The sequence below is a fragment of the Mastigoproctus giganteus genome, chromosome 9 (assembly GCF_048544385.1).
Source record: "Mastigoproctus giganteus isolate SK-2022 chromosome 9, ASM4854438v1, whole genome shotgun sequence".
NCBI classification, from domain to species: domain Eukaryota; kingdom Metazoa; phylum Arthropoda; class Arachnida; order Uropygi; family Thelyphonidae; genus Mastigoproctus; species Mastigoproctus giganteus.
Genome location: NC_143583.1, coordinates 190,975,855 through 190,988,951, shown reverse-complemented (window position 1 = coordinate 190,988,951; position 13,097 = coordinate 190,975,855). Strand labels below are relative to the sequence as shown.

At 36.6% G+C, this 13,097-nt stretch overlaps 1 protein-coding gene across 2 annotated transcripts in view; it reads right to left on the bottom strand.

Moving 5' to 3' along the window:
- LOC150080975 (ATP-dependent 6-phosphofructokinase-like) overlaps positions 1 to 13,097 on the bottom strand; it is a 303,293-nt gene that overhangs the window by 13,454 nt on the left and 276,742 nt on the right. Inside the window, exon 18 of one of the 2 annotated variants that reach the window (XM_090381722.1) lies at positions 827 to 1,032. The exons of the other annotated variant lie outside the window; for it this stretch is intronic. Coding sequence (XP_090237848.1) covers positions 827 to 1,032 — 206 coding nt within the window. The remainder of the gene's footprint in view (positions 1 to 826; positions 1,033 to 13,097) is intronic. 2 annotated transcript variants of the gene reach the window in all.

The following is a 13,097-nucleotide window of genomic DNA, read 5'->3' as shown; positions in this document are numbered from 1 at the left end:
ATGAAAACTCCTTGTCCCTTTTCTTTGCACTTTTAGCCTCAACAATATGATACCATCAGGATCATCTTATGGTATCATATGTTTGACAATACATGAACCCTTTCATGATAATCAGGTCTGAAGTATTCTTTCTTCTAGTTTAATTCTAACATAATGATAAATATTAACCACCATCTAGATGATTTAAAAGTTTTATTCCTCATGGTAAGTCTCTGCACTAAGGAACAAATTTAAACCTCCCATAAAACTGCAGCCCTTATCAACTCACTGCAGGATGAATCTTCCTCAACATTTCATGCTGAGGGAATTGGCCCATAATCTGCCACACTGGTCCAGTGCGGGTTGGCAGATCGACCATATTTATCAGTCAGGGGCTTGAACCCCGATCTACTCAAAGAGCATGTGCTACTGCACTCCCGCTCCACTTGGCTATGGAGGCCCAATGTTAATTAGATGCAATAATAACAGTAATGTAATCAGAACAATTAATCAAATCTAAATGCCATGGCAGCAGAATTTAGATCTAATTAATATTGCTATGATTGTATTTTTTTTTTTGTAGTGTAAGGCTGTGCCAACTCATTAAAGTTTGCACCCCAGCGAGATGATTAATGCATTTGTAGTAAACAGTTTTCTCCTTCACTACATTATATAACTCCTTTAGCTCAAAGAACCTCAGCTCTAAATTATTCAGAACACAAAATTTAATTTAAAATCTACTCAACTTAAATTTTGCTATTTGAAGGCTGTTAATAAAAATTAATTTTCAAAACAAAGTATGATTTTTAACAAAATAAATGAAAGAAAAAAACAAGGAAAGCCATACTTGATATCCGTTTCTTCCCTTAAGTTTTGAACAGGTGTGAACAAATACTGCCTCTTTTTCAGACCCAACAGGACAGCAGTATTAGGTGATGTGCACTGAATTTTTCCATCTTTCAGATTTTCTTTAAGCTGTGTGATAAGCCAATCTGCTGCCTTGGCAGACATCTTAGTACCAAAATTACGATCAAATGGAGAAGGGCTACCACCCTAAATATTAGAAAAAATTTAACAAATAAAACTATAGTCTTAACAGTTTGCATTTCTTGTTCTGTTTTAGAGATCCTACTTTGACCAAAGCACTTAACTACATCAAATTCAAATTAAACTTTATACATTGGATCAAAACATATCCAGGTTTGTCTACAACAGTTGAAAATTACAGCATAAAAGTTGATCGCACATCAAACACTGTCAAAGTTTACTCTCTACAACCATTGGAAAATGACAGCAGGAAAGTTTATTACGCTGAAAACTTCAAATATAAACTCAGATAAAAATATAATCCTAATTATTTATGACAATTCATATTTCATGTAGAGGTGAATATATGAGAGGTGATCATTTAATTTGTGTGGACTGGTGCTTGTTTGTTTGTTTAAGGGCTTTACGGTGCAAGGACAGCAAGGCCATAATGCACCTAACTATGGCGATGGCGGACTGGTGCAAGATTTTATGTTTACCACACAAACTTTCCATAACTGCCACTAGAGGGGATTGAGCAGATTGTGTGTGTGTGTGCGCGCGCGCGCGCCAGTACTTGTTGAACTAGTGTTGAGTGAAGAGTTTTTTTAGCTGCATGTTACTGATGATCTTTGAAGATGATTTTGAAGCAAGTATCATGTTAGACATACAGATTGAACAGTGATATGTGATTCGTTATTGTGTCAGAGGGGCTTAAATTCATCAGAAACAGTTAAAGAAATGAATGAAGCATATGGTATTGAGTGTCTTGGTAGGACGGCCATATTTAAATGGCACAAGCAATTCAGTGAAGGCCATGAGTCTGTTGCAGTGACTCAAGGCCTGGTCAGCCTTCCTCCTCAACTCCTGAGCAAATCACAAAAGTGCAGGAAACCCTAGATGAAGACAGGCAAATTATACTTCATGAATTAGCTTCTAGAATGTCCATTTCACACAATAGTGCTCATTATATTGTGAAAGATCACCTGAAAATGTCATGAATCTATGCCTGCTGGATTCCACACAATTTGACTCCAGAACAAAAACAGCAAAGATTATGCTTGTGTAAAGAAATGCTTGAACATTTTGAAACACAGGGTCAAAACTTCTTAAATAAAATAGTGACTTGCGATGAAACTTGGATTTTTCACTATGATCTAGAGACAAAACAACAGTCAAATGAGTGGAAGTATTCTGACTCACCAAGACTTAAGAAATTGAGCTTCTCATCTGGCAGACAAACAAATGGTTCTTGTGTTTTTTGACATAAAAGGCATTCTTGTTACACATTTTATGCCTCATAGAACAACAATGAATAAGGAAAAGGAAGGATACTCTGAGGTTCTCAGAGTCAAACTGCCATGCCATTCATGAGAAATGTCAAGAACTTTCTGGTGTGAAGTGGTTTCTCCAAGACAATGCTAGGTCCTATACAGCTAATATTGTACAGCCAGTGATCACTGCCATAAGTGCAAAGGTTCTGCTGCATCCCCCTTATTCACCAGACTTAGCCCCATGTGATTTCTTCTCGTTTCTTCATCTGAAGAAAGCTCTGAAAGGCAAGCATTTTGCCTCCAACAACAATGTTCACAGTGCTATAATGGAAGCACTTCGCAGTGTTTCGAAAAATGGCTTGCAAGACGCATTTAATGTGTCTGAATCATCTGAATCTTCTTTAATAGAAGATTTGGATGATGCTAATTAAGGTAAGACCTTGCACCAGTCTGCAAATTAAATGATGACCTCCTCATACATATTTCATATACAATGTTGGAACCCATATTCAAAATCCCAAAATCTAAAAGGACCTAAAATGCATTTTTTAATACAATTATATGATGCCATTATAGCATTACTCTGCACACCTATCTGTCAGAACAGGTAGACCGATAATCATTTTTCATGAAATTTTAATGGCTGTTATGTTTATTTAATAAATAACATTTCTTTTTATTTAGTGAAGGAGTAACTACATTCAACAAAAACAAATTATTGAATTTTATTTGCAGTGCTGTGCATTCTCCCACCTCACATATGGCCTTTCCTTGATGACTTACAGTAACATACTGCTAGAGATTGGGAAAAGTTCCTTTCTTTGTAAATGGTTCACCTTCCCCACGTTATGGCTGTCTGTCATGGCAGAGTGATGTGTCCAATTTTTACCATGCATAAGAGAGAGGTTTCAACTTCTGTACTTTATGCAGCATACCACCCTTCTTGGGCTGTTAAAAAAATTTCAGAACTAGTATGTGACTTTTTAATTAATATCAATCAGAGCTAAATACAGTGCAACTCTGATATACCACATTTCAGTATACTGTAATGCCAGGTGATTGTGTCCCAGAAGAGAATGCTAAAAAAAAAATTGTGATTTACGTATGGCAAACCCACAAATTTCAATCAACACCAACAAACACCAGTAAACTCCATACTTCATGGAGTTTACTAGTGTTGGTGTTACTATATTAACTTCACCAGTTAATACAGTAGTTTCCAAATGCAGACCATTGATCTACTGTATTCCCTTATGCAGTGGTGAGCTGTGAATATTTTAACAATGGGCTCGCAGTTTTTCCGACTTTCTACCGAGAAAATTTGATCGGTCATGGAAGTGACTTCATCCGCGGCTTCCACTAGAGGTGCTTCCCACGCTTGCTCTACTAGTACTGTGATTATAGCGCGTGATGCATTTTTCATGACTGGTATGATATCGAGTCAGGGGCGAATTTAGGGGGGGGGGACAGATCCAGCTTATTACCCCCCTTAACCATGCGTATAAGTGAATGTGTAAAATGTTCCTAGGTCTATCTAAAAAAAAAAAAAAATTAAAAACCTGGTCGTCATGCCCTGCCTTATGATGATAACTGGATACGACGGTGTCTGGAGTTCTAACTTTTTAGAATTATTGAATAGTATGACATCATAATCATGCTTCCCGAAGTTACTACTGCAGTAAGTATGATTTCAACAATACAAATATTTGTCAACAATTTCTTTTTTTCGTCTCGCATTTTCATTACGTTCCATTGTTAGGTGCCCCCAACAGTTGCGTATGTCACTTCAACTACAAGATCGGTGCTATTTTACAGAGATATTTAGATACATTGCACTCGCAAGTATACATCTCTTACTTTAGTTATCATAAATCCATTGTATCTTTTCTTCCAGAAATTATGAAAATCTGTGAATGATCAATAAAATATTTACAATAAAAATGCTCTTTTATTTCATAATCAAAATGCCTAAAAGAAACGCGAAGGACGTTTTGCATAAACCATCTACCGTGTGTGCTCGGCATATGTGCAACTTTTTTTTTAACAACTAGGGAAATATAATGGATATATTTTTTTCATGATAAAATTTTAATATTGCAAATAAAAAATAACATGAAATATTTCCCAAATAACAAAAACTATCACAAAGTATTCCACAATATAAAAACAAATATTACATAAAAAACAAACTTTCTAGAAAAAAAATAATCACAGTACACAAAAAAATCATAGATTACATGAAAAAAAATTATTTCACAAATATTCAAGAAAAATTTATTCTAAAAATTGCCAATTTACTTCTTTATTAATATTTGTTGTCATTCTTTTGCTTTGCTCAATAGCTGAGCGATGATTACAGAGGAATGATTTGACGTAACGATCCAAATCAAATTGAAGCAATGGTTTTCCATTTCAATAAGTTTAATTGTCAACATTATTCATTCATTCACTCAACAATATTCATTACGCTGAAAGCTCGCTCAGCTTCAGCACTGCTAATGGCAATGGTTTCAAAGATATTTCTGGCTTTCTTAATTGAAAAGGTAATTTCACTCAATTTTAAAGATAAACTGTCTTCGACAAAATCTCTAAAATCATTAATTTTTATTTCATATTTTATCACAAAACTTAAATTTCTTATTCAGTTTTCACTGTCTTGCCACCGAGACGAAAGTTCTTTCAAATTCACGATTTCAGGTAGCATATGTTTAAAATTTCTTTCAATGGTATCGTTATTTTCTTTATTTAATTTAAAATCACCCTGTTCCATTAATAAGTTATCCTTTAAGGATAAAACAATGCATTTAATAACTTGTCACGATGTAATTTTTTTACTTTCAATTTTGATTCCTTCAAATTCTTTCCACTTCAACATGCTCTCAATTTTAGCTTTATAATTTCCTTCAGAATTTTTCAAATTAGCAATAGCATTGATAGTTCGAAGAATTAATTTATCTGCTTTTACCATAGTGATTCTGTAAATCTTCTGAAAGGTAAGAGAGCTCTTGCAGGATGTCAACCATTAGTGCTAAATGGTTAAGAAATTCCAAATTTAAAAGTCGATTTAATAATCCTGAATATTTAACTTCTGATTCAAAATGTTTGCACAAAGCGGGATAATTCCTCCAACCCACAATTGCCGTCCGCAAGCTAAAAGCTGCCCATTGTGGCCCGAACACACAACTGATGATCAGTTTTCTTTTTTTTTAATTATTGCCTGTATGCCATTATATTTTAGAACATTTTCTACACGGTGAAAGGCTTGACAAAGTTTCAAAATCTGCCAACATATATCATCTTGCCTAGAAATCGGAGTATCACCAAAGATAAGCATAGGAGCAGAAGAATCCTTTTTGCGAGATATAAGACAAGACTGAGTTTTAGAAGGGTTCAAATCAACTAAGTTGTCTTTGCCCCACTGGAGAATTACCTGAAGATCGGCATTTAAGGAACTGGTAGCAGATTTTCGAGAAGTTGAAGCTGATTGAGCAAGACAAGGTTTCTCAAAATGGAAAGTGGAATGCAATGTGCTATCATCGGAAAAACTATGGATAGGATTTCTAGTCAATGGAAGAAAGTCATTAATTAATATATAAGAGGAAAAGAGTAGGGGAAAAAACTGAACCTTGGGGGACACAAGCATTAGTGGGGAAGTTAGAAGACAGAGAACCATCTACCATCACTCTCAGTGAGCAGTCAGAGAAAAAACTGGGTAACCAATTACAAAAAAACAGTTGGCAAACCATAAGATGGAAGCTTGTTTAGGAGACATTTATGCCAAACACGATCGGAACCTTTGAGGTGTCAAGAGCAACTGCTTGTGTTTCACCAAACTTTTCCATTGAATTTGTCCACAAATGAGTAACATAAGCCAAAATATCACCAGTGGATCGACGCTGACGGAATCTATACTGGTGATTGTTGATCAGACAAAAAGTTTCTAGGTAGTTTGAGTTGGCGGTTAATTGATTTCTCCATTACTTTAGAAAGAGTAGAAGTTATTGCAATGGGATTTTAATTGGATGGGAGGGATTTGTCACCCTTTTTTTAGGAACTGGCTGGATATGAGCAAATTTCCAAGCATAAGGAAAAACACCTTTGCAATAAGAAAGTGAAAAAAGGCAGCAAAGAACAGGAGTAAGTTCAGGAACACAAGTTTTGAGAACAAGTGGAGAAATACCATCAGGACCTGGAGCTATCTTAGCATCAAGGTTCGTCAAAATCCTTCTGACATCCTTTTGACAGAAGACCACAGGAGGCATTGAATGGAGCATGTTGGGAATGGTGGGAGGTGTTTTTCCAAGATCATTAATACATGAGTTGGAAGAAAAATGGGCTGATAGAAGGTCAGCTTTATCCTTGGCTGAAGTGACAATAGAACTATCTGGTTTTGACAGAGGTGAGAGTAGAGAGGGGCAAAAGTTGCAGCCAATAGCTTTGGCAAGAGACCAGAATGCTCAGCTACCATTTGGGTAAGAAGCAAGTTTTTTACCCTTAGCCAGTTCAAAATCTAGTTTGGACTGATTAATAACTGCTTTACAATTATTGCAAACTTTGGTGCAGGCAGAAAATGAAACTGAAGAATTGGAAACAAGCCAATTACGATATGCAACATTCTTCTCTTGAACAGTCTTAGCACACTTATTGGAAAACCAAGGTTTAGATAAAGGACGAGATTTTAAAGTGGAGTGTGGAATTAAGGATTCCATTCCTACAAGAATAATTTCATTGACACAATCTGAGCAAACATCGACATCAGAAGTTTTGAAACAGTAATCCGACCAAGGAAAAGAAGAAAAGAAATCTCACAGGTCATCCCATTTTGCATTCTTGTAATGCCAAACAACACGAGTTTGGGAATAGCCATAAGATAAAGGCTCCATCGGCGAAGAGACAATCACCAAGTTGTGATCTGAGGTGCCTAAAGGACCACTCACTTCAACCGTGTACTTAAAAGGGTTGTTTGTGAGAAAAAGGTCAAGCGTGTTGGCTGTGTATGGTTAGGATTTCTGGTATGTAAACGAACAATCTGTGTGAGGTCATTAGTAATTGAAAAAGCCTCAGCATCTCGACCAGCTTGGTCAGTGTGACTAGAAAATGGAAGCCAGCTGGAGTTGTGAACATTAAAACCACCAAGGAAAATTATCTCACTATTAGGAAAGTTGGACTGGAGAAAGTCAAGTTGCAAAGAGAGGAAGTCAGAGTTCCAAGTGATTAGTGGAATTGGGAGAACAGTACAGACAAGAGATGGATTTGACAGAATGAGGTAGAGAGATTTTAAGCCAGAGAAGATCGAAAAGAGGAGATTCCAAATTACCAAGTCTCTAATGGGGAATATAAGAATGGACATATGCAAGTGCCACCTCTGAGGCAAAAGGAATTATACAGCAAATAATTTGGGCAACTGAGATGAGCAGAGGTTGAATCAACAGATAACTGAGATTCCATCGGAAAAATTACACGGGGTTTGGCAGACTAAGTGGAAATGGACATCACTGAGATTAGACCTGAGAGCATATATATTTGTGAAATGAAATAGGAAGGTGATTGGGAGGTTTATATCTTTTCACAAATAAGTTTCCTCTATTAGTTTGACAACATACTGTATGAAGTAATGAAATTTTTGGATATGGCATACACATGGTAAGAATATACCCAGTTCCTTGACATAACGTGGCCTTGACAATGGCCGCTGCATACACATTACTCGGACTCCAACCAGTCACTATCTGGCAGAGTAGAGGTAGCAAGATTATACAATTGCTGATCCGGAAGCCTCCTAGAGGGTTCCCAATAATTTCGGTCCAGTGTACTAACTAGCGGCCAGCCTTTTAACACCGTTTTAGAGCTGTACCCACGAAATGTAAGGAAGTTTGGATATCGCCATTGTGTTCATCATAACCTCAAAACAGACATCAGTCATATTGCATGATGGAAGAGATGGGGAAGGGTTGACCAGAACTTAGCTCTGGAGACTAAACATGGGTTCCACCACTTCAAGTCTCCAATAAGCAAAGCGGTGGCATTGCAAACAGAGAGGCGTCATTCCTCCACATGGTCTGGATGCCACACCTCGACCCCTGCTTACATTGGTTCATACCTGGGTGGTCACCCACAATGTGCTTGCGCATGGGGGTTATACCCAGGATTACTAACAGTCCTACCATCGTGAAGGTGTAAGCAGAGGATGTGGCTGTCACAGACCATCCGGGCTTCGTTGAAATGTACACTTGATTCGAGTCAGTCAAATATCAGTTCCATCAGCATTTTAGACTCCCAGGTAGCAAGCACAGCTTGTCTGGAATCTCTGAGAGAATGTTTGCAACTACCTCAAGGACCAAATTATGTGGTATATTCTCCCAATTAGACAATTAAAATAAATAACAAGACTTATCCCTTGCTATGGACATTCAGTTTTAGGCCTATCTTGCTTCAATGAGAAATGCAATTAAAAAAATAAATTAAAAAATGCAGTACATCACCAACCACATAACGTACACCATAAACTCATAAAAAGGAAACAGTTTTTACTCTAAAAAGGATATGAGAACAGGCTCCCTATTGTGATATATTCAGTTATAAATCTTCACTTTGTAAACAGCAGCAATGTGGCATCCTTTTCAAAGCTATGAAATCACACGCAGAATACCAAAAACTATTATTAGTATTAGTAAGCCGCATGGTGCAAGAAAGCCTACGGCTTATGCTGCACCAGCCAAAAAAAAAAAAAAATGAAACCCGAATAAAACAATGATATATATAAAAAAAAATAAATAAATAAAAGAAAAGAAAAGGAAATTAAACCTATCATCCTATGCACTTCCCTCACCCGAAGATACTATCCAGATGACCTTTGAATTTCCCCAAACTGTCAGCCTCTAACCACCCATGTAGGCAACTTATTGCGGTAATTTATAACTCGCTGACTAAAATAAAACTTCCTGCAGTCCAATCTAAACATTTCCCCCCCCCCGTAACTTGAATTTATGTCCCCTAGTTCTAGCATCATTTATAATCTTGAAAATTTCGTCTTCATTCATTTTACTGATGCCTCTCAGAGCCTTAAACACCTCAATCAAATCTCCTCTAAGGTGTCTAGTTTCCAAACTCTGCAACCCACATATTCGAAGTCTTTCTTCATAAGGACGCCCTTTTGCCGATCTCACCAGGCGAGTTATCCATCTTTGCACCCTTTCAAGAAGCTCGATGTCTTTCTTTAGGTGCGGTCTCCATACTTGAACACAGTATTCCAAGTGTGGTCTAACAAAAGTCTTATATAATGGGATTATCGCGTCCCTATCTCTACTTGCAAAAGTTCGATAGATCATCGATAGGACACCATGGGCCTTCCTTGCAACCTGTTTACAACGCTCAGAGAATTTCGTGTCTGACCGTATCGTAACATCCAAGTCCCTTTCCTTCAGTACTGGGTTTAATTGAACTCCACGAAGTGAATAAGTTATTTTGGGATACTGTTTCCCAGGTGTAATACCTTACACTTTGTTGTATTAAAACATAGCTGCCATTTTTCTGACCATTCCTGAAATCTATCTAGGTCTCTCTGAAGAAGCTCAGCTTGACAGTGATCATTAACTACTCTACCAATTTTAACATCATCTGCAAATTTAGACATCACGCCCTCTATCCCTTCATCGATGTCATTTATGAAAATTACAAACAATAGTGGTCCTAATACTGATCCTTGGGGAGCCCCACTTCTTACATCAACCCAATCTGAGGAATAGCCATTTATCACAACCCTCTGCCTCCTGCTATCCATCTAAGGATTTTCCCAGTGATTCAAACCTGTTCCAGCCTATAAAGCAACCACTCATGTGGGACCGAGTCAAAAGCTTTGCTGAAATCTAAATAAACAATGTCGAAATTATTTCCTAAATCCAGCTCGTGAGTGACCCTTTCAAAATAGCGAACCAGATTTGTTAAACATGATTTTCCTTTTACAAAACCATGCTGCGTATCCTTGAGAATTTCATTTCAATCCAAATGATCCTGAATTCCACCCTTGATCATTGCCTCCATGATTTTCCCTACCACTGAAGTCAGACTGACAGGTTGATAATTTCCCACTTCACTCTTAGAGCCACCCTTATGTATGGGAGATACATTTGAACTTTTCCAATCCAAGGAAATCTCCCCAGAGTCTAGTGATGCTCGCATAATTAGCCTCAATGCACTCCCTTGCCGCCTTCCTTACGATTATAGGGTATATTCAATCAACTCCAGGAGCCTTACTGGCCTGTAGGCTCGAAAGGTTTTTCATTATATAATCTTGCGAAATTTCAATATCATTAATTACATATTTTTCAACTTCGCTCCCACAATTTCCCATTGCCACAAAAGGTTTTTCATTTGTAAATATCAATGCAGAGTTCATCTGCAACGGCAGCTGGTGTATTTAATACTATCCCCTTTCCCTTATGTAAAGGTCCGACCTGGTTTGTCCTGCTCTTCTTGGCATTTATATATGTGAAGAATTCCTTATCCTCCCCCCCTTCTTTGCTCTGTTTGCTAGTGATTTCTCATAAACTGCCTTTGCCTGTCGAACCTTTTCTGTGGCTGTATTACAGATCATCTTGTAGCTGTTATAGGTTTCAATACTTTTTATTGCTCTGTAACCTTTCCATGCCACCTTTTTCTGCTTAAGTAATGTGGCAACTTCACTATTTGTCCAACATGGAACCCTCCTCGTGGAGTATTTTTTTAATGGTAAATACGCATTCAAGGCATCTGTGATTAATGTTTTAAAAGCATACCACAGTTCAAATGTATTCATTCTCTACGCGATATCTACCCAGTTAATAGAGGCCATGTAGTACCTTAAGGCATCGTAATTTCCTTTTCTGAAATCAAAACCTATTCCTTTGCCTTTTACTACTACTACCACCACCTCTCTCATCATCATCATCCACCGTAAAACTCCGTGATCACTTCCTGCTATTGGTTCCTCTACTGTCAGCCCTGTTATGTCATCTGATTCAGGGTGATGATGAGGTCTAGGATATTCTTTTCTCTAGTACTTTTCCTGATATGGTGATACAAATAACAGTCATCTAATTGATTTAAAAATTTTGTTCTCCATGTCGAGTTTCCTTCCCATTTACTCCAATCAATTAGAGGCAAATTGAAATCACCCATAATAAGACATTGACGCTTACTTGCCCATGCCATTTGCATGTAGAGGCTTTCGTCATAATCTTCACAATCACCTGGTCTGTAGATTACTCCTACTCGCATTATTATTTAACTTTAACACATCACAGGGTATCAATCACGATACCCTGTGATGTGTTTAATGCAGATCTCGTAACTACCATTATAAAATTAGCTAAATATCAATGAAAATTAACTTTAAAAAATTATATCTATAATATTATAAAAATCAAACTGTTACAGGAAAACCTATAACAAAATAATCCAACAATATCTAAATAAATCAAATATTTAAAAGCACTAATCAACAGTAATCCAATCCACTTAACTGAGAAGCCCTGATGAAGCACATCCGCTCACCTCAAATACCAACACTTGAATATCATTTATATTATTCAATTATAATGTATAGTGTACATTAATCATATGATACATTAATTGCATAAGGAAGGAATACTTGTTAGATGAAAATGTTTTTTTTTTTTTTTTTTCCTGTAATGTAATGGAAACTTGTACTTCTTTCTTAATTAAAACTTTACATTGAAACTGTTGGTTACATTTTAAAATTAATTAAAATTTATTGGGTGGGTGGATGGGTATCCTTTGTTTATTGGGTGGGTGGGTGGATGGGTATCCACCCACCCAATAAACAAAGATCAGTGTCAGGGGGACATTCTTACTGCAGAATAATTAACATCAACAGCCACAGTGTCACACAGAAATAATCCCCAGTTCCCACAGAGGGAGAACTTGGAACTATGTCAACATGTGCAAACAAATATTTCATTTCAAAAGGCTGATGCAAATAAACTGTTTTACAGTGAGATCTCCTGCTGAGTTAGCAGTTGATGGGCTGTCTGATATAAGGATGGCAAGCATAACATAGCAAAAGCTGATCCATGCCACAAAAATACCTCACATACAGATAAAAATAATAGTTGATTATTTGAAGATAAAAAAGGACCCAAAACTTAGATTTGTATTATTATGTTTATTTCCAAAATAGAAATAAACAATGTTTTGTGGTATTTTCTTATCACTTCTTCAGTGACAGCAAAGATAGTAACTAAGAGTTATTATTATGGAATTCTTAAAATTTTTTTAGTAGAATTAAAAGTTTTAGTAAATTTAAACTTGGGTCTAATTCAAAGAATTTTGTTTAAAGGTTAATTTTTATGTAGTAAATAACTATCCCACACAGTTTTATCAAAGAACTGTTCTGCCTTTTACAGAATTTATGTCCCTTAAATATGTTTCAAGTTACATTGATTTATAATACCAATGAAGACTGCTGGATTAACCCAAACACATGCTTAACGCAAATAAATTTTCCATATAGATATTAAAAATTTGTAGATGATTTTTCTACAAAGCAATTTTTTACGTTTCCCCCCCCCACAACACATACAAAAAAAAAAACCTCACATACCACCTGTAAAACCACCTCTATACAGTATAACAATGGTCCAGTCAGCACTCAACCTGGTAACTGTGCTCAACCATCAACCAAGTGCATACTTACTTCCCTAGTGCCAGTTTTTAAACTTGCACTTTAAATAAGTTTTTATGACACAAAATTTTATCAACAATAGCAGTCAACACATCTCATTGTACCCTCCATGTTGTAGTGAGTTTGACAATTGCAAA